General features: G+C 46.3%; 1 protein-coding gene across 4 annotated transcripts in view; it reads left to right on the forward strand.

Moving 5' to 3' along the window:
• Positions 1-22,335, forward strand: part of GPRC5A (G protein-coupled receptor class C group 5 member A) — a 76,635-nt gene extending 54,300 nt beyond the window's left edge. The window contains exons 2-5 of one of the 4 annotated variants that reach the window (XM_060194412.1): positions 2,419-2,510; positions 14,806-15,740; positions 20,396-20,454; positions 21,401-22,335. In XM_060194412.1, coding sequence (XP_060050395.1) covers positions 14,813-15,740; positions 20,396-20,454; positions 21,401-21,493 — 1,080 coding nt within the window. In that variant the 5' untranslated portion in view covers positions 2,419-2,510; positions 14,806-14,812 and the 3' untranslated portion in view covers positions 21,494-22,335. Of the gene's footprint in view, positions 1-2,418; positions 2,511-14,254; positions 14,367-14,805; positions 15,741-20,395; positions 20,455-21,400 lie in introns of those variants that run through there. The other 3 variants (XM_060194414.1, XM_060194413.1, XM_007515775.3) reach the window with 3 other exon arrangements.
• Positions 22,336-22,578: the final 243 nt, after the last annotated feature.

Raw genomic sequence — 22,578 nt, forward strand, 5'->3', positions numbered from 1 at the left:
TGGCAGCAGCTTTAAAAGCAATGAACAGTATTTTTTGCTTCAGGGGGTCTCAGATTTTCTGAATTGTTTTCAGTGCTTGTGTCTATATTTTCCTCTGTTTTATTGCCTCATGACTTATGGCCTGTACTTTTCTCTCTTTTAAATATTTATTTCTTGGATAAACAAAGAGAGAGGAGAGAGGAAGAGAGGGAGAGAGACAGAGAGACACCTGCAGTACTGTCTCACCACTTGTGAAGCTTCTCCCCAGCAGGTAGGGACCAGGGGCTTGAACCTCAGTCCTTGTGTACTGTAATGTGTGCACTCACCCAGTGTGTCACCTCCTGGCCCCTACCTTTCTTATTCTTGGGATTTCAGACTTTTCATCTCATGGTCTAAGCTATGATCCACTTTTGTAAATGTTTCATGACTACTTCAGTAGACCTAAAGACTAAGATCCATGGGCCAAAGCCATGCCTCTTTGTCTAGCTATTCTCTATGACAGTTCTCAGCTACACGAGTGTAGCCTACAGGCCTGAAACTGTTTTGTGTCCCACCAAAGAAAGTGTGTGCTGGTGGCAGGTAGAAAGGATCTGGCATATTTGAATAGTGGACTCCAAGCAAGATACGCATAGAGACAATATTTCTCTCCTTTTTGTTTCCATGCTGGGGAGCTGGGGATCATACTCTGGGCCTCACACATATGAGGTATCCTCTTGACCCGAGCTCTTTTTTCTATACATTTTGTGGGGAGGGTTTTAGGGATTTTAAGCTGAGGGCCTGATGCACATGAAATACATGCTCTACCACTGAGCTGTATCCCTAGCCCCCGGTAGAGGATATTTCAGTTAAAGCATCCATTGTCCATTTACAAAAACTGACTGTATCATTCATCTTGTTTATTTCATCTGTTGGGAACTGATAAAGAGGCATTCAGGTCTCCAGTAGCGACAGTATTTCTTTTTAATTTCTCCTTGCAGCTTCAGTAGTTTTTGTTTCTTCATTGTGGAGTATTCCTAATTATTATAAAATAAATACTTTGTTCCATTTTATAGCATTTTCCCTTAACCACAGACTTGTGCAATATAAGTATCTAAACTCTTGATTTTTTTTTTTTCACTTTTCTATAAAGTCAGCCCATATCTGTGACCTTGGGAGAACAGTTTCCAATGGAGAGGGATAAGAACACAAAACTCTGGTGGTGGGAACAGTATGGAATTATACTCCTATTACCCTGTAATTTTGTAAATTACTATTAAATCACTAATAAAAAAAGAAAAAGAAATATGGGTTTGAGTGGTGGTGAGGTGGCTCAGCAGTAGAGTGCCCGACTTGCTTGTGTGAGATTCCAGGCTTTTTCTCTGGGACCAATGAGTTCCCCCAAAGTAAAGGAATTTGGGTCAGCTCTGCCATTCTGCTTGTCTAGATCCACCTCTGGTGGATGATGATTTTGTTTCTCTGTCTCGGTTACTACATAGAAACTCAGTTCGGGGAGGTTCTTGAGATGTTATTCATAAGTGGTCATTATGGATACCTCACTTTTGTGTCATCAAAATTGGTACAGCTTATCCAGATTTAGGGGATCCTAGAGATTTTCCTGTAAAGGCTTTCCTTAGAACTAACCTTTCATCAAGAGTAGAAGAATTCCTGTGGCACTCCACCCTCATTTTAGAACTCAACTTCGATGAAAGTCTGAGGATTAGCATCAGCTCACAATCAACTTAAAAAGTTCCTCCTCCCCATTACTCACACTTGCTAATAAATAACCTGCTTTGAGTAAATACTCAAGTGGGTAGTCTCAGTCCAAAGCATGAGCTCAGCCAGCACTGCACAGAGAATGAAGCAAAGAGAGGCCACAGATTTAAGTTTCTGTTTCCTGAAGAAGCTTGATTCTCGTAGGCAAGTCAGCACTGGCTTTCATGTCTAACATATAGTGTCCATGGGCAGCCGTCAGTGCCAAGAAGTACTTAATTGTAAAAACTATGAAGAGCTTACTATACATGTTTAGCTTAATATGGAGTTATCTATCTATCTATCTATCTATCTATATAAAAAAAACTCATGCTAGAAATAAGTTGGGGGTCAGGATTGTGAACAAGAGAGGAAGGGTCTTCCTGGCTGGCAGAATAATGCATGTGTTGAGGTGAAGATCAGAGGATTTCCAAACCTCTTCCATATGCAGAATCTTCTGGAAAGAGCTGTTTGCCTCTTATGGAGGTGGAGGGGAATTAGGAAGGGCAGGAAGAGATAGTGGGAGTACCAGGTGGAGAAAAGTCTGGTTGCTCATATACTTAAAAAAAAAAAAAAATTAATTTGTTACCAGGAGATAACTCACTCAGTATAGTATGTGCCTTACTAAGTATGAGGCTCTAGGATCAAGCTCTGTAGGGCAGCTCCGTGGATGGTGTAGTGATGTGGGACTGTCTCTCTTCTCTCCCTCAGAAAGAAGAAGGGAGCAAAGAAGGAAGGAACGAAGGAACGAAGGAACGAAGGAAGGGAGAAAAAGAAAATTGGATCAGGGAGGCCTTTCAGTGGTATGGCACGTTTTTTTCTTTTTTTAGTTTTTTAAATTAGGGATGAATGATTTACATTCATTAGTAAATACAGTTGTTACACGTGTAAAATTTCTCTGTTTTCTGCAAAACATTCTCACTCCCAGTCTAGGTCCTCCTCCACTATCATGTACCAGGACCTAAACACCATCCTGGCCTCGCCCCAGAGTCCTTTACTTTGATGCAATACACCAAGCCCAATCCAAGTTCTGCTTTGTGTTTCCCCTTCTGTTCTTTTTTTAAGAAAGATTTTATTTGTTTGTTTGTTTATTTATTCATTTATTTATGAGAAAGATAGGAGGAGAGAGAGAAAGAACCAGACATCACTCTGGTACATATGCTGCTGAGGATCAAACTCAGAACCTCATGCTTGAGAGTCCAATGCTTTATCCACTGTGCCACCTCCCACTGAGGGAGGCACCTGCATGTCTGATCACAGGAGGATTGACTACCTGAATGGCTGCTTGTTGGATCTGAAGGGAGAAAAGGTGGTGTCAGGGAGCAAAGCTTCTGAGGTCTTTATGGTGATTTGGAGAGGAAATGAAGGGTTGAATTATACTTAAGAATACTCAAGAGTGGGGGTAAATAGCATAATGATTATGCAAAGAAACTCTAATGCATGATGCTCCAAAGTCACAGGTTCAATCCCCCAAAACCATAAGCCAGAGCTGATCAGTACTCTGGTAAAAATAAATAAACAACAACCAAAAAAACTATAACAAGAATACTCATAAAAGAATATTATTTGTAGGGCTGGGGAGAGAGCATAATGGTTATGCAAAAAGCCTTTCATGACTGAGGTCCCAGAACACTGAAAGCCAGAACTGAGCTGTGCTCTGGTAGAAAAAAAAATTATTTGTAACTGTATGCCTTTGGCCATGTGCCTTATCTGCCTATGAGTCTACTCACTTATAAAATGGGTTGTGGGAGAGGCTGGGTGGTGGTGCACCTGACTGAGCACAAACATTACAGTGTGCAAGAGCCCAGGTTCAAATTCCCAGTCCCCACCTGCAGGATGGGAAGCTTCACAAGTGGTGAAACAGTGTTGTAGGTGTCTCTCTTTCTCCCTTTTTTTTTTTTTTTGCCTTCAGGTTTATCACTGGGGCTCAGTTCCTGCACTACAAATCCACTGCTCCTGGAGGCTATTTTTTCCCATTTCTGTTGTCCTTGTTGTTATTATTGCTATTGCTGTTGAATAGGACAGAGAGAAATTGAAAAAGGAGGGGAAGACAGAAATAGGGAGAGAAAAATAGACACCTGCAGACCTGCTTCACCCATGAATCAACCCCCCTGCAGGTGGGGAACCGGGGGCTCGAACTGAGATCCTTATGCTAGTCTGTGCACTTTGTACCATGTGTGCTTAACCTGCTGCACTACCACCCAGCCTCCTCTTTCTCTCTCTTAATCCCCTCTTCTCTCTTGATTTCTCTCTGTCTCTATCCAAAATAAATATGTAAAAGCATAAAGTAAAAATATTTAAACTGGGTTGTGGGAATATTAAGTAAAACAATAGGTGTACAAGCATGTAAATGAGAAAAGACACACAAACATGAACACTCAGCACCTCGCCTGATTCCGAGGACTTCTGATGTGTCCCTAGTCATTATTTCGACTCATAATTACCTTGTGACTGTGATTGTTGTGACTATGGCTTGAATTTGGCAGCCTGAGAATAGAGGGGGAAGTTAGAATGTTTGAAAAATCATAAATGGGGAGGGGAAGTCTGGAATGTTGTGAAGGTTCAACTTCAGTAAACATTGAAATCACTTGTCACCATCCCCCTGGTGGTCCTAAGATGTCAGCGTTGTCCTGTTCAGTTTTGGGTGACAAGAGGAGGTAGGTTTTCCCAGGAGGAAGGTAAGGGCGGGGCGCAGAGTCCCGAGTAATTGACTCTTTGTGGAGCAGATGACACAGAAACAGCTGGAGTGACCCTCCAGGTCTACACACAAGCGGCTCCAGACAGCTTTCCTACCTCCCTGGTGGAAAACAGGAGTCTGCGAAATTGGGGACTGGAAACTGGGAGACTCATCAAAGGCTGCCTGTGTACCTGTCTGTGTCTGATGTTGGCCAGGGCCACGAGAGTGATCCACATAATCATGGTAGCTGAACCTCCTGCCCCTTCACTTTGAAAAAAAAAAAGATTTGTTTATGAGAGAGAAAGAGAGGGAACCAGAACATGACTCCGGCACACATGGTGCCAGGGATCAAACTTAGGACCTCCATCCATTGTGCCACCTCCCAAGATACAGGAAAGAAGTGAGAGAGGACATGGGATTGAGCCCAATACGTGGCTATCCCTGGTCTCAGGGGGTGGTGCACCCGACCGAGCTCACATATTACAATGTAGAAGGACCCAGGTTCAAATCCCTGGCCCCCACCTGCAGGGAGGAAGCTTTGTGAGTGGTGAAGCAGTGCTACAGGTGTCTCTCCTTCCCACCTTCTTTCCCTCCCCTTTTCACTTCTTGATTTCTGTCTGTCTCAAATAAATAAATATAATATATACAATATTCAGAAGGAAAAAAAAAAAAAGGATTCTTCCCTTCCTTACTGCTTTTTTCTCTTCCTCTTTTCATCTTTCTCTTCCTGTTGTTTTCCTTCCCGTTCATCTCCTCTTCCTCCTCCTCTTCTTTTTGGGGAAAAAAAAAAGACTAGAGCTGGGTGGTGGCACACTTTGTTGAACATATATGTTACAGTGCATAAGGACCTGAGTTCAAGTCCCAGTTCCCCATCTTCTGGGGGAGAACTTCACAAGTAGTGAAGTAGTGCTAGTGCTACAGGTCTCTCTCTCCCCCTCCTCCCCTTTGAATTTCTGTCTCAATCCAATAAAAATAAAGTATTTTTTTAAAAGTATGTAATGAGAGAGTGACCAAGAGGCCAGAGCACTACTCTGGCACATGCAGTGGCAGAGATCTTTTTATGCATGACAATCCTGCCTTCTACCTCTACTTGCTGAGCCATCCCACGGTTTCTCTTCTCCTCTCCTCTCCTCTCCTCTCCTCTCCTCTCCTCTCCTCTCCTCTCCTCTCCTCTCCTCTCCTCTCCTCTCCTCTCCTCTCCTCTCCCTACTTTTTTTTTTTCTTGTTTCCTCTTTCATGCTCTGACTCATTCCAAAGGGGTTTAAGGCAGCACCAAATGATTTCAAGGTCTCCGTGTGAGAGTTCACTGATTTGTGGGGCAGTGGAGGTCGGCTCAGGCAGCAGCTGGAATAAGTGAAAGGGTCTCACCCTCATGGCTCAGCCCATGTCCAAGGGCAGAGACTACATGGGATACAGTCTCTTGTCTTCCTCCAAAGGATGGGGGCTTAGTCATCAGGCTGTTGGGTGGGAGTGTCTGAGTGGATTCCTGTAAATCCCTTTCAGCTTTCTGGGAAAAGCTCAAGATTCCTGCTCACAGTGGAGCTGGACTCCAGACAGAGCCCAGAACACCTCACCTCTGACCCACAGGGAGATCCTAGACAGCCCATTTGGGGAGGAGGAGGACAAAGGGGTGGCGCTCAGAATTACAGTGAGCTAGGGAGGAGACCGGTATAGCCCAGCCCACTTCATCCCTCACAGCCCCCTTTCACCAGACTCCATTCTCCTAGGCCACGTGCCTTTTCATCCACCCCCTCACCACCACCACCCCACCCCACTCCTGGCATCAGGCTAGGTTCTGTGATAACTTAAGTGATGTCTACAGCAGTCACTAAAATATTATGTCAAGAGATACTATGAAGGTTGTCGAGATAGCTCACCTGGGAGGGCCACTGCTTTGCTATTCATGTGAACCCACGCTCAGGCCTGGCCCCCACTGCACAGGGCCAAGCTTCCATGCCATAGGGTCTTTCCCTCTCTCCTTGTGTTGCCCTGTTTCTATCTGAAAAATTCAGTTGCAGAGCAGCAAAACCCCGGCAACGAGAAAATAACAGCAAAACACTGTGAATTAAGCAGAATGGAATTCTGAAAGTGCTCAAGTACCTCCCAGGAAGGGAAAAAGAAACCCCAGAAGCCACAGAGAGCGCAAGAAAACCCAAAGCAAAATGGCAGACTTAAGCCCTAGCATAGCATAAAGGCTGCTGGGAGAAATATTTGTAGTCACACTCAGTCTGACTTTCTCAGAACCTTTGAGTCTAGAAGGAGATTCAGAATCACCACAGGGCAGTGGTTATGTGCTGAGTGTCTTGGTAGGAGAAGCCGAGGCCAGGGGGCCGGCAGATAGCTCACTGGGTAGAACACAGACCCCACCATATGTGAAGGCCTGCGTTCAAGCCCCAGCACCACAGGGGAGCCCCATGGATTGTGCTAGGGGGAGCTCCAGGGCTGGTGGACCTGTGCTGTGATCTCTCTGCTTTCCAATTGAAAGATAAAAATAGAGGGGAGTCAGGTGGTAGTGCAGTGGGTTAAGTGCAGGTGGCGCGAAGCACAAGGATCCTGGTTCGAGCCCCCGGCTCCCCACCTGCAGGGGGATCGATTCACAGGCGGTGAAGCAGATCTGCAGGTGTCTGTCTTTCTCTCCCCCCTCTGTCTTCCCCTCCTCTCTCCATTTCTCTCTGTCCTGTCCAACAACGACAGCATCAATAACAACAACAATAAAACAACAAGGACAACAAAAGGGAAAATAAATATAAAAAAAAATAGAGAAGCTGGAGCTCTCTGGGAATTCATGGCTGGGGTTTATGGAATGTATCTCTCCCTGACTTGGGCATCCAGGTAAGGCATCCCTAAAGGTCCCTTAAGGTACCACCCCAAGTTGCCCCTCGTTTCCTTCTCCTTATTCCTCCTCCCCCTCCTCCCTCCTCTCTTTCTCTCTCCCTCTCTAACATTTTGCTTATTTATTAATGAGAAAGATAGGTAAAGAGAGAGAAAGAGCCAGATATCACTCTGGTCTATGTGCTGCTGGGATTGAACTTGGGACCTCAAGCTTGAGAGTCCAATGCTTTTATTCATTGCACCACCTCCTGGACCACCCCCTCCTCCCTTCTCCACCATTTTTGGAATCACCCCCCCTATAACCCCAGTGCCATCCATGGAGTTCCCAGTGGTGCCAGGACCCATCTCCCAGCCCCCATAATTCTTAGCAGACAAAGATGGTAAGATGACAGATTTAGAATCTGGGTTTGAATCCTGGCCATACCATGCTCTAGCTGGAGAGTCAGTTGACATGAGCCTCAGTTGCTGCAGTCAACGGGCAGGGCTGATGCTATTGTGAGCTGTAGCAGACAGTGGGTTCGAGGGCTCAGGGAGTTAGGACCATGAGGCTGGACACACTCATGGCCACATCAACCCGGACACCTTCCTTTCCCTCTTGTTTCTCTCCATCCCACTTGGTTTTTGCTGGAGCCTGGGCTGTAGTCTCTCTTCTCTTGTCCTCACTGCCCCATGCTGTCCATCCACAGAGCTATCAGTCTTACTCTGTTTTCTTTCTTTTTCCAATCTTCAGGGTCCTCCCTAAGGATATTTTGCCAGCTCTGGCTCATGGTCCCAAATGTTGATTGGAACCCTAAATCAAATCCTTTTTCTTCACAAAACCTGCCTTCTAGAAGCTCTTCTCAGGTTCTTTGAATGAGACCCTGTCCTCGCATGATGTCCACTCTCCCCTTCCCTCTCCCCTTTCTCTGTCCCTCCTTTTCCTCCCTTCCTTTCTTCCTCCCTTCCTTCCCTTCCCCTTCTCTCTCTTCCTCTGTGAGCACTCAAACCCAGAACCCTGACTTGTGAAGCATGTACACCCCCTCCCCCTGTTTCTGGTATCTTTTTCTGGGTAATCTAGACCCTTCTCAGTGTAAACATGCTTGTGAAGGGGTCTAGTGAGTTTTATTTTCCTTAGACTAAATTCAAAGAACTTAGACCATCTCCTACCTCTTGTGCAGTCCCCTGTCACACTGGAGGAGGGGGAGGAGGGCTAGTAGGGGTGAATTAAGGAAATAAAAAAATCAGTCACAGTGTTGGACGGTAGTGCAGTGAGTTAAGCACATATGGCACAAAGAGCAAGGATTGGCATAAGGATTCTAGTTCGAGCCCCCGGCTCCCCACCTGTCTTCCCCTCCCCTCTCCATTTCTCTCTGTCCTATCCAACAACAATGACATCAATGACAACAACAATAATAATTGTCACAACGATGATAAAACAAGGGCAACTAAAGCGGGGAAAAGTTTCCAGGAGTAGTGGATTCATGGTGCAGGCACTGAGCCCCAGCAATAACCCTGGAGGCAAAAGAAAAAAAATCAGTCACTCTGTTGTTAAAATGAACTTTTACTAAAAAGTTTTTAAAAAGACTTTTATGAGGGAGTGGAAACATATGAACTGTAATTGGATATTCGACATTAAAGGTTTATTGTGATTTAAAAAAATATTTATTGGATAAAGACAGCCAGCAATTGAGATGGAAGGGGAGATAGAGAGGAAGAGAGACAGAGAGATACCTGCAGCATTGCTTCACCACTTAAAAGCTTTCCCCCTGCAGGCAGGGGCTGGGGGCTCAAATCCGGGTCCTTGGGCATTTTAACGTGGACTAAATCAGGTGTGCCAATGCCTGGCCCTTGTGAACTTTTTTTTTTTTTTGCCTCTAGGATTATTGCTGGGGTTCAGTGCCTGCACCATGAATCCACTGCTCCTGGAGGCCATTTCTCCCCCCTTTTGTTGCCCTTGTTGTTGTAGCCTTGTTGTGTTTGTTGTTATTGTTGATGTCGTTTGTTGTTGGATAGGACAGAGAGAAATGGAGAGAGGAGGGGAAGACAGAGAGGGGGAGAGAAAGATAGACACCTGAAGACCTCCTTCATTGCAGGTGGGGAGCTCTAACTGGGATCCTTCCGCCGGTCCTTGTGCTTCGTGCCACGTGCGTTTAAACTGCTGTGCTACCGCCTGACCTCCATGAATTTTTTTTTTAGTGTGGTTAAGTTTAAGAGGAGCTTTATCTTTTAGAGATACACACTGAAGATTTGCATACATATGTGCATATATATATATATATATATATATATATATATATATATATATATATAGTTTTAATGAGAAAGATACCAAGAGAGACCAGAACACTGCTCAGCAGTGACTTGTGGTGGTAGGGACTGAACGTGGGAACTATGAGCATTTGTCTCAAGAGTCTTTAGTAGAACCATTATGCTATCTAACTAGCCCCCAAACTTAAACATTTTAAAATCGAGTTTTAATTTTTAAAAAAATTTTTGAGAGACATAGAGACCACTTCTTGCCTTTCTCCTGGCTAGTGGTGCCAAGAACTCACACATGCCAGGCAAGCACTGTCCTGGTAAGCCGCCTCCTTAGCTCCAGAGACTGGAGTGAATTGATCATCCATCTCTGGGCCATGACTGGGGGCAGGAGGTGCAGGTGAACTTGGAGAATTCCCTGGGAAATCACTGCTCATGGCTGGAAGCTTGTCTGCTGGTGCCACCCCCTTCTTCCTTCAGGGGTCTGAGTTGGGGCTGGAAGGCATCTGCCTTACTGTCACTCTGTCCATCACTAGAACTCTCCAAAAGCCTCAGACTGGTCAATCAGTCACTGTTTAGATTTCGAGTCATCAGGTGCAAAGTCCTTCATATTGATAATTATCTGGTAAATAGGATAACAGCTACTTGTCAACTACCTTGCTGAGGGGTGGGGCAGGGAGGGGAAGGGAGGCAAGGGAACAAAAGAGAGGGAGGTGCCCTTCCTGTCTGGCTGCCAGCTACCACTCTGATGATTCATCTGAGTGGAAGCATGGTGGTGAGGTGAAGGCGGTGAGAAAGCACAGGACCCTTCCCCACTCCTTCCCCCCACCCCTCTCCGTGCCCTTTGACTTAGGGCCTCCTCACCCCTGCAGTGTGGGCTAAACCAGGGAGTGCCCTCACCCCCTCTCTTCCCCAGACCACTGGAGTGGACAGACTTTGCCTATCCTTTCTTCCCTCCCTACCCCCACCCCAACTCAAATATGTTCTTTCAGTTACTAGAGATCAACTCTAGTCCAAAGATATTATGTACATCAAGTTATTTTATTTTATTATTTTTTTTTGTTTCTGAGATCTTTTTTTAAATTTTTTTATTTAAGAAAGGATTAATTAACAAAACCATAGGGTAGGAGGAATACAACTCCACACAATTCCCACCACCCAATCTCCATATCCCACCCCCTCTCCTGATAGCTTTCCCATTCTCTATCCCTCTGGGAGCATGGGCCTAGGATCATTGTGGGTTGCAGAAAGTAGAAGGTCTGGCTTCTGTAATTGCTTCCCCGCTGAACATGGACGTTGACTGGTCGGTCCATACTCCCAGTCTGCCTCTCTCTTTCCCTAGTAGGATGGGTCTCTGGGGAAGCAGAGCTCCAGGACACATTGGTGGGGTCTTCAGTCTAGGGAAGCCTGGCCGGCATCCTGATGACATCTAGAACCTGATGACTGAAAAGAGAGTTAACATACGAAGCCAAACAAATTGTTGAGCAATCATGGACCCAAAGCTTGGAAAAGTGGAGAGGAAGTGTTAGGAGGGTACTCACTGCAAACTCTAGTGTACTTCTGCTTTCAGGTATATATTTTGCAGTAGTTTACAGATACGTGTGAACATATGCTCTCTCTCATAGAAACTGGTGTATATCTAGATTTTGGGACTTTGTTAGAAAGTGAACCACCTGAGATGGAATTAGAGTATACTATGAAAGGAAAGGTCTCACCCGAGTAATGAAGCTGAAGGGTTGTCATTCCACACAACAGATGAGTGGCTGAGAAAGCTGTGGTATATATACACAATGGAATACTATGCAGCTATCAAGAACAATGAACCCACCTTCTCTGACCCATCTTGGACAGAGCTAGAAGGAATTATGTTAAGTCAGCTAAGTCAGAAAGATAAAGATGAGTATGGGATGATCCCACTCATCAACAGAAGTTGACTAAGAAGATCTGAAAGGGAAACTAAAAGCAGGACCTGACCAAACTGTAAGTAGGGCACCAAAGTAAAAACCCTGTGGTGAGGGGTAGACATGCAGCTTCCTGGGCCAGTGGGGAATGGGAGTAGGTGGGAGGGATGGGTCACAGTCTTTTGGTGGTGGGAATGGTGTTTATGTACACTCCTAGTAAAATGTAGTCATATAAATCACTAGTTAATTAATACGAGAGGGGGAAATTAATTGTATGTCTCGAAGTTTTTCAAAACACAAACTGAATCTTTCAATATATAGGCTGTGTAATTGATATGCGGACTCTCTCAAAAGCCTAGACCAAGTAGATCAGAAGCAACCAATAGTACAGCTATATACAAGATACTGGGTACTGTACAGCAAACCCTAACAAAAGGACTTTTCAAAGTTAACCCAATTAACAAATAATGTGATGATAACATTAACTATTGATCATCTTTTTGAACCCTAAGACAGCAGGAACCTCACATCTCCACTATAGAGCCTCTACTTCCCCCAGTCCTGGAAGCATTGGATAGGGCCCACTTCCCCGTATGCCTCTCCCAATCCATATCAAATAATATTGCATCCGCCGATCACAACCTAACCAACACAATGATTGCCACCTCAACATGCTTCACTTCAGACTGTGTCCAGAGACATCAAGTTATTTTAATTGTGAGAGAGACCACATGCACAGAACTTTTTACTGAGACTTGTTTTTATGCTTTGTGATTTCATTACTGTTGTTGATTCCTCAGTCCACACATTAATATTCTCTGCCCCCAACTTCCTAGTGGGCACTGGAGGTTGAGCTCTTTTACTGAGTGTCTTCCCTCTCTCTTTCTCCTCCTCCTCCCCCTCCCTGTCCCCTCTCCCTCTCTCTTCCTCTTTCTCCTTTTCCCTTTCTTCCATTTATTTATTTATTTTTAATTTTTTATTTATAAAAAGGAAACATTGACTAAACCATAGGATAAGAGGGGTACAACTTCACACAATTCCCACCACCAGAACTCCGTATCCCATCCCCTCCCCTGATAGCTTTTAACACTCTGGGAGTATGGACCCAGGGTCATTGTTGGGATGCAGAAGGTGAAAGGTCTGGATTCTGTAATTGCTTCCCCGTTGAAGATGGGCATTGACAGGTTGATCCATACTCCCAGCCTGCCTCTCTCTTTCCCTAGTGAGGAAGGGCTCTGGGGAAGGGGAGCTCCAGGACACATTGGTGGGGTTGTCTGCCCAGGGAAGTCTGGTCGGCATCATGCTGGCATCTGGAACCTGAGTAATGAGGGTGAAGGGTTGACATTCCATGCCTGACGTCTCTGGACACAGTCTGAAGTAAAGCATGCTGAGGTGGTACTCATTGCGTTGATTAGGTTGGGATCGGCGGATGCAATATCATTTGCTATGAATTGAGAAAAGCATGCAGGAAAGTGCGCCCCACCCTAGAGGTTCTAGGATTGGGGGAAATATAAGCTCTATAGAGGAAGCGGGAGGTTCCTACTGTCTTAGGGTTTAAGAAGACAATAGATAGTTATTGCTATAATCACATTATTTGGCAATTGGGTTAACTTTGAAACATCTCTGTTAGGATTTGCTGTATCATACACAACATCACCATAATTTATGTCTATAATTTATTATTTGTATATAGCTGTGCCACCGGTTGCTTCTGTTCTCCCTGGTCTAAACTTTTAAGAGAGTCATCGTATCAAAGACTCAGCCTATGTGTTAAAAAGATAGTCTGTGATTTAAAAAATTTGAGACATTCAATCAGTTTTTCTCCTCTCGTAATTAATTAGTGATTTATATGACTACAAATTGATAGGAGTGTACATAAACACCATTCCTACCACTAAAAGACTGTGAGTATCCATCCCCCCCCCCGTGAAGCTGAACATCCACCCTCACTTTTTTTTTAAAGGTTTTTGTCTTTTTCTTATTTTTATTTGTTGTTTTTATTTTTTATTATTCCTTTTGTTGCCTTTGTTTTCCATTTTTATTATAGGTTTTATTGTTATTGCTACTGAAGACTACTGCAATAACTGAATGTTTTACTACACTTCATTCATAGGGTTTCTCTCCACTGTGAATTCTTTCATGTCTCCGCACCCTCACTTTCAACCCAGGGTTTTTACTTTGGTGCCCTACTCCAAATTCAGTCAAATCCTGCTTTGAATTTCCCTTTCTGCTATTCTTCCTCAACTTCTGTTTATGAGTGGGATCATCCCATACTTATCTTTATCTTTCTGACTTGGCTCACTTACCATAATTCCTCCTAGCTCTATCCAAGATGGGTCAGAGAAGGTGGGTTCATTGTTCTTAATAGCTGTTTGTTTATTTATTTATTTATTTATTTATTACTAGACCTCAGCTCTGGCTAATGTTGGTTGGGGATTGAACCTGGGACCTCGGAATCTCAAGATTGAGAGCCTTTTTACATAACCATTATACTACCTCTCCTGCCAAATTTTATTTATTTTATTTATTTGTTGAATAGAGACAGAGAAATGAATAGGGTAGAAAGAGCATTGCTTCACCACTTATGAAACTTTCTCCCAGCAGGTGGGGGCCAGGGGCTTGAACACAGGTCCTTGCACATTATAATGTATGTTCAACCAGATGTGCCACTGTCTGGCCCCTCCATTTAAAAAATTTATTTATCAGAGAGAGAGAGAGAAAGAGAGATAGAGAGAAAGGTGAAGAGAAAGAGAGACCAGATCATTGCTCACCTCTGGCTTATGGTGGTTCTGGGGCTTGAACCTGGGTTCTGGGATCCTCAGACATGAATGTTGTTTGCATCATCGTTCTGTTGTCTCTCCAGCCCTCTTCCCTTTATTTCAGTGCTATTTTTTTTATTTGTTTATGGGGGTTCAGGAGAACCAGAACATCTCTGGAATACAGGATGCCTGGGAGCCGAAAGACAGCTTCACACATTGAGAATTCAAGGCCTTTTCCTCTGATTCACATCCCAGGTTGGAACTGGGACTTACTGTAGAGGGACTTTTCTTTCCTCTAACCCTTCCCCTCCTACTCCAGTGTTTCTCTTTTCTTCTCACTCCACACTTCTCATGGTCACAGTCCTTTTCTTTCTTTCTTTCTTTCTTTCTTTCTTTCTTTCTTTCTTTCTTTCTTTTTAATATTATTTATTTATTTGTTATTAGATAGAGACAGAGAGGGGAGGGAAAGATAGAGACAGAGAGACACCTGCAGCCCTGCTTCACCACTTGTGAAGCTTTCCCCCTGTAGGTGGGAACAAGGGGCTTGAAGCCAGGTCCTTGCACACTGTAGTGTGTGTGTGCTTAACCAGGTGCACCTCCACCTGGCTCCGAGTCACAGTCCTTTTCTTTTGGTCCTTTGTGTCTGAGTTCCACAGGAGACTCACACACCCCTCCCGAATTTGCTTTCCCACAGGACCAGAATGACATCCAAGTCCACAGTGGCCCCTGGCTGCGGCAGCCATCTGAACTCCAAGTACCACAGACTGTGTGACACGTCAGAAGTGTGGGGCATCGTCCTGGAAGCGCTGGCCACTGCTGGGGTGGTGACCACGGTGGCCTTCCTGCTGGCGCTGCTGGTCCTGGTCTGCAAGGTGCAGGACTCCTGCAAGCGGAAGCTGCTCCCAACCCAGTTCCTCTTCCTGCTGGGTGTGCTGGGGCTCTTCGGCCTCACCTTCGCCTTCATCATCGTGCTGGATGGCCGCACGGGCCCTACGCGCTTCTTCCTCTTTGGCGTCCTCTTCGCGCTCTGCTTCTCCTGCCTCCTGGCGCATGCGCTCAACCTGACCAAGCTGGTCCGAGGCCAGAGGTCGCTACCTCTGCTGGGCTTGCTGGGCCTGGCTCTGGGCTTCAGCCTGGTGCAAGATGTCATTGCCGTGGAGTACCTGGTCCTCACCATGAACAGAACCAGCACCACCATCTTCCAGGAGCTGTCCAGCCAGCGGCGCAATGCAGACTTTGTCATGCTGCTCATTTACGTTCTCTGCCTCATGGTGCTGACCTTTCTTGCCTCCTCCTTCACCTTCTGTGGCTCCTTCTCAGGCTGGAAGAGACATGGCGCCCACATCTACCTCACCACTCTCCTGTCCATTGCCCTCTGGGTCACCTGGATTGTCCTGCTCCTGATCCCCAACATAGAAACCAGGTGGGATGACACCATCCTTGCCTCTGCGCTGGTGGCCAATGGCTGGGTCTTCCTGCTGGTTTATGTCGGGCCCGAGTTTTGGCTGCTCACCAGGCAACGGAACCCCATGGATTACCCCATGGAGGATGCTTTCTGCAAACCTCAGCTCATGAAGCAGAGCTATGGGGTGGAGAACAGGGCCTACTCACAAGAGGAGATAACTCAAGGTACAGAGCCCACTGCGGGGACAGTCCCTTGTGGAAAGAATTGTAGGAAGGGGGCTGGGTGGGGGCACATCTGGATGAGCATGAGGCTCTAATCCCTGCTCCCCACCTGCAGGGGGGATGCTTCACAAGCAGTGAAACAGGTCTGCAGGTGTCTCTCTCTTTTTTCTTTTTAATTTTTTATATTTTATATTATATTTTTGTTGCCCTGTTTTTTATTGTTGTTCTAGTTATTGCTGTTGTTATTGATGTCATTGTTAGATAGGACAGAGAGAAATGGAGAAAGGAGGGGAAGACAGAGAGGGTAAGAGGAAGATAGACACCTACAGACCTGCTTCACCACCTGTGAAGCGACCCCCGCAGGTGGGGAACCTGGGGCTCCTTATTCTGGTCCTTGCACTTTGCACCATGTGTGCCATGTGCGCTTAACCCACTGGCTACTGCCCAACTCCCTCTCTCTCTTCTTTCTCCCTCTCTATCTCCTCTTCTCCTCTCAATTCCTCTGTCCAATCAAATATAAATAAATAAAGTAGAAAAAATAATTGTAAGAAGTTATGACATAAGGAACAGGCAGGAGGCCAAGTGGTGGCACACCTGGTTAAGCACACAAGTTACCATGTACAAGAACCTGGGTTTGAACCCCTGCTTCCCATCTGTAGGAGGAAAGCTTCATGAGTGGTGAAGTAGGTCTGCAGGTGTCTCTCTCCCTCTCTGTCTCTCTGCCTCTCCCCTCTTAATTTATTTCTGTTCAATTAAAAAAAAAAGAGGGAGAAATGACCCCCAGAAAAGGAGGATTTGTAGTGCCCTCACCAAGCCCCAGTGGTAACCCTGGTGGCAATTAAAAAAAAAAGAAAAGAAAGAAAGAAAGAGGGGGGTGGTAGTGTCACAACAGGTTAAGTGCACATAGTACCAAGCACAAGGACCCATGCAAGGATCCCAGTTCAAGCCCCAGGACACCACCTGCAGGGAGGTTGCTTCTCCAGCAGTGAAGCATGTCTGCAGGTGTCTTTCTGTCTTGCTCTCTATCCCCTCTTCCCCTCTCAATTTCTCTCTGTCCTACCCAATAAAATGAAAAGAAAAAATTGGTCTCCAGGAGCAGTGGATTGATAGTGCCAGAACTGAACACCAGTGATAATCCTGGAGGCAAAAAAAAAAAAAGAAAAGAAAAGAAAAAGAAAAAGGAAGGAAGGAAGGAAGAGAGAAAACAGGTAGAATTCTCTAAGTCATCATTATGATGGATTAAGTAAAATTTCCAAGGCTAGAACTGCTTAAAACTAGAGACAGACAGACAGACAGACACACACACACACACACACACACACACACACACACACACACACACACACGGAGTGAGGAAACTGGGGGCTGTGGGCGTTCTCACACCAGTTAAGTGCACATAGCATGAGGTGCAAGGACCTGCACAAGGATTCCTGTTTGGGCCTTCTGCTCCCCACCTGCAGGAGGGGTCGCTTCACAAGCGATGAAGCAGGTCTGCAACTGTTTGTCATTCTTTCTCCCTCTGTCTTTCTTCCCCTCCCCTCGCAACTTCTCTCTGTCCTATCAAAAAAATGGCCATAGGAGCAGTGGAATCATAGTGCAGGCACCAAACCCCAGTGATAACCCTAGAGGTAAAAGAGAGGGGGGTGGAGAAAGAGAGGAAGTGAAGGAATCCATAACACCAAAACTTTCTTCAGTGTGTGGGTGCTGGGCTTGAACCTGGGTCATGCACATGCACTATCCCAGTGAACTTTTTTGCTGGCTCAAGCTAATAGAATTTGATATTGACCTCTGGAATCTTAATCAAGGACTTCCTTTTTTTTTTTTTTTTTTCATGCAGTGCAAGAGACCTTGCACATGTGTGATTCCACTGCTCTCGGGATGACTTTTTCATTCCTTTTCTTTTAGATAGAAAGGGAGAGATACCACAGAGCTTGTCTTGGTGCTGTGGTACTCATATATGGTGCCGGGGCTTGAACATATGTTTGGAAACAGAGAGACCAGAGTGTCTGGCCCATTAGCCAGAGAAGAGCACTGAACTTCCAGGAATGAGAAAAAGAGTCATCAGAACTGAGATGTGGTAATGGGGGTCAAATCTGGGGCCTTGTGTCCCTCCTGTGCTCTACTGTAGAGATACCTCCCTAGCTCTCAGCCTGGTACTTTCTACTCAGCACATAGGTTTCTCTGAATTAAAATAAAGTGGAGTAAAGGAATGGAAAAAGAAAAGCTAAAAGTAGGTGTAACGTACTCCTACTAGGAGAAAAGGAGGGATTCCTTCTCAAAAAATGGAACCTGTGCAGATTTGAGCACGTAAAGCCAAGCTGTGATTTATTTCCTGCAGTGATCACAGAGTACATCAGAGAGAGAAAGCCCTCTTACCACAATCCAGGGGAGTTTCTGAGAAATGGGCTTGGGAGATGGCAGAATGGTTATGTAAAGTTACTGAAAAGTCTGATTGAGCTGAAGAGCCATTTTTTTTATTTTTTATTTTTTATTTTATCTGTCTGGGGGTGGGGTGGGAGATTGTATCTGGTGGCTATAAAGGATCATACTCTTGTGTGCAGTTTGAGGAAGCTCTATTTCTATTTCTTCTCACAAAAGGAGGCTAAACTAATAGCCAGAAGCTGCCCTTGCCCTGGGGGGGGGGAGGGGTTGGTTTCTTGCTCTCCAGGGTGCACTTTGACCTCTGTGGTGTGGCTGACAGTTTCTCTGGAAGCTGAGGTGTGAGGCTTCCAGGTGCTTTTCCCTGCACTGTGCTCTCCCTGCTGGACACCAGGAAGCCTGCAGGGCAGAGGGGGAGGATTGAAGGGGTTCTGTGTCCCCTGTGCATGGTCTGTCACCTCTCTCCTGGGACTCCCTGGCAATATCCAGTCTCCTTTCTCTAATCCTCCTTTCCACTTACTCTCCAGGCCACTGCCACTGACTCTCCCTTCCTCAGGGGCTTCCCTGGCTCCTCTCCCTCCTGCTCACACATCTCCTTGGCTGCTAGGACTCCATGATGGACTCCATAGTCAGGCCTTCCCAAGCCCCAGCCTTGCATGCAGGCCAGACTTCCACCCCCCCTCCCTCATGCCACTGCACTTTCCAGTCTGTGCCTGGGTTTCAGGTGACTCCTTCCCTCTCTCTGTCTCTTTCCAGAATGGCATATTCCCCCACCCCCGGCACTCTTCCTCCCAGAAATCTTACAACTTTGCCCTATGCTCTCATCAGCCCCTGCTCCCACACTGCCGGCACAGCTGCCCTGTGCACCTCTGTGCAGGGTCTTGGGTCTTCTTTATGCTCTTCGAAACATCCACACACGGAAGGTGGATGTGTAGCTGTAAGCACACATGGTGCTTCTGAATCACTTGAGGGTTGTTTGCACACACCACACTTCCCTGCCCCAAAACAAAGTAGAGGTCTTCTCACAGTCCAACTACAACTAAATTACTTTCCTTCTCTCTCTTTCTTCCTCCCCTTTTCCCTTTTCTTCCCTTCCCTTCCCTTCCCTTTTCTGTTCTTTTCCTTTCTTTACTTTTCTTTTTCTCCTCCTTTCTTTTCTTTTTTTTACCAGAGCATGCTCAGCCTGGCTTATTGTAGTGCAGGGGATTGAACCTGGGACTTTGGAGCCTCAGGCAGGAGAGTCTATTTGCAGAACCATTATGCTATCTACTCAATCCTCTCTCCTCCTTCTCCTTCTCCTATTTATTGGATAGAGAGTGAAACTGAGATGGAAGGAGAGGGAAGAAATAACTGTGCACTGCTTCACTGCTCATGAAGTTTTCCCCATCCGCACAGGTGGGGACTGAGTGCTTGAACCCAAGTCTTTGTGCATGGCAACAAGTGCAGCTAGAACTTTAGTTAAGTGTTGCCATGCTCTTCTCTCATCTGTATTCTAAGTCTGTCTACAGACCCCTCACTACTCCACCTGATTCCAGGGCAGGGTCCATGAAGACTGGTTTAGGGCCAGTGAAATAGCTCACTTGGACACTGTGCTGCTTTGCCATGTATGTGGCCCAGATTCGCGCCCCACCTCCCCAGCTTTGGTGCTGTGACACTTTATCTTTCATTCTCTCCAAAAATAGCGCAGCGGGTTAAAGGCACATGGCGCAAGCGCAAGGCCCGGCATAAGGATGCCAGTTTGAGCCCCCGGCTCCCCACCTGCAGGGGCGTCGCTTCACAGGCGGTGAAGCAGGTCTGCAGGTGTCTGTCTTTCTCTCCCCCTCTCTGTCTTCCCCTCCTCTCTCCATTTCTCTCTGTCCTATCCAACAATGACAATAACCACAACAATAAAGAACAGTAAGGGCAACAAAAGGGATAATAAATAAATATTTTTAGAAAAGTTTTTTTTTTTTTAAAAGGAAAAGGAAGGTCGGTTTAGGTGTGCTTTGGAAGAGGCATTAAGGTACGGTGCCTGCCCTCCCTTCATCTGATGTTTTCCCTCATGATCCTCTGCTGCTTAGTTACTTGGTTATTCATCTGGCGTCTTTGCTCCCTGTGAGCCTGGTCCTGGATGGAGGAGTCTCTTCCCAAAACTTCTCTGGGGAGTGAGTGGCTAACAGGATCATGCTTCACACTCTGAGAACTGATATATCCAGGGTGGGACAGGTGTGTGTTGGGGGGGGGGAGCCTGCAGGAGGGACCTTCACTCTCTAATGGCTCCTCTCCTCTGTCTCTTTCAGGTCAGGAAGAGCTGGGGGACACACTCTACGCTCCTTATTCTACCCACTTCCAGCTGCAGGTGAGTGAGCTTTTTCATCTCCATGTCAGCATCCCAAGAGGGTGTCAGCCGTCCAGTGTTCCCTAGATGGTCACTTTGTAAGGATGCTGCATCCACTTCCCTCCAGTGGGTCTCAAGTGTTAGTAGGAGTGGGGGGTGGGGTGGCCAGAGAGGACTTCATCTTTATTTGACTATTTGAATGTTTTGTTTTTGGGCAGAGGACTGCTCAGCTCTGGTTTATGGTGGTGCTGGGGACTGAACCTCTTACCTCAGAGTCTCAGACATGAAAGTCATCTGCTTAACCATTATGCTATCTCTGCACCCTATTTGTTTATTTTTAAAGCCTTATTTATTTATTTTTATGAGGAAGGGAGACTGGGCTTTGGCATATGTTGAGGGCTGGGACTGAACTTGGGACCTTTGGGGTCCCATGTGTGCAAGTCCTGTGCTCTAACACTAAGTATCTTACCAGTCCTTATTTATTTTTGAATGCAGCATACGGGAATGAACTCAAGACCTGTGTACACATAATATTGCCAAGTGGCCTTCATGACACAATTTTTATGCTTTATTTATCGTTAATTTAAAATATATTTATTTATTTATTACTGGATAGAGAAATTGAGAGAGGGAGGGGAGACAGAGAGGGAGAGACACCTGAGGCCCTCCTTCACCACTCGTGAAGATTTCCTGCCTGCAGTTGGGAACCAGGGGCTTTAACCTGGGAACTTGCGTATTATAATGTGAGCACTCAACCAGGTGCACCACCACCTGTCCCCTATGCTTTATTTATTTATTTATTTTGAGAGATGAAGACACAGACACAGAGACATCACAGTACCACTCCACCATCCATGATAATGCCAGAAGGATTTCCCCTTTTTGAAGGGGAAGAAAGTGAGACTTGGGTGTGTTGCCAAAATGGCCAGGAGCTGGTGTGGGTTTCACATCGTTGCTTCCTTTTCAGAATCGGACCTCCCAGAAGGATTTCTCCATCCCACGGGCCCAGACTCAGACCAGCCCTTATAATAACTACGAAGGCAGGAAAGAGGAGAGTTAGCTTCAGTCTGAAGAGCCGGAAGAAGTGGAGAGTTTGGAAGGGATGTGGGCTTCAAGGACTCCCTACAAAACCTTGGGGAGAGCCCAGCTCCGCTGCTCTGCTGTTCTGGACTCCAGGGGGCGCTCTTAGCAGTGTCTCCCCCTTCATCTCAGACTCTAGGACACTTCTTTTCAGTGGGAGTCTCAGGGTGAGCCTCTTAACTTCCCGTGATTGAGGCCTTGCTCATAGCCAGCTTCAGCTTCTGGTTTTGTGGGGGTGGGTTGGTGTGAAGCAGAACCAAATCTGAGCAAAACCAGCAAAGGCCTGTCTCTCAGCCTCACCCTGCAAAAATATACACTGGGAGCTATCTACTGGCACCCTCCCTTTGATTGCCTGGGTTGGGTGACTACAGGTCACCCTCAATCTGCTCATCTCAGTGGGGGCTGAACCAGGGTCTCTATAGGCCCTCAGAAACCATTCATAACCCACACCTTCCCTGTACCATTCCCAAACTCGCTGTCAACCCCCAACCCTCATCTCCCCAAAATGCCTCCCCAACGGGCCCCCTGGACCTCAGAGCTGACCCTCCACCTCACCTGCTCCACCACCCCAGTGTGTGGGGGGGGGCTCCCTTGAACTTCACTGGTGGTTCCCATTTCTCATTGCCAGGGGCACCACTGTTACTCCACATTCCCCGTGCTGGCTCCTCTCCCTCGCCTTCTCTGCCTCTGGGAGGAGACTCACTGAGTCCACCTCCTGGCTCCTGCAATGGGCATTGTCTACTAATGGGGCTTCCCCTTGTGTGATAACTTATTCACTGCTCCTAGCTGGAGCAGCTTTAATAAAGATGTGGTGGCAATTCTCTTGCGTTGGCAGCAGTTTGAGCGCCAGGCAGATGATGGACTCCTCCCGGGCTGCTGTTGAGCTGAAGTTCAAGGTTCACTTCTACGGGGTGTGAACTTGACCTGTCTCCAAGTGTTCTTCCCCCAGTTTTGGGGGGTGAGCAGCAGGTGTGAGGGGAAGAGTCAGGAGGGGGTCCCTGAGGCTCTGCTCCCAGAAGGCAAAGGAATGGTGATTTAGGGTGGGGTTGGCCACCCAGAAAAAAA

Source organism: Erinaceus europaeus, chromosome 7 (assembly GCF_950295315.1).
Source record: "Erinaceus europaeus chromosome 7, mEriEur2.1, whole genome shotgun sequence".
NCBI classification, from domain to species: Eukaryota; Metazoa; Chordata; class Mammalia; order Eulipotyphla; family Erinaceidae; genus Erinaceus; species Erinaceus europaeus.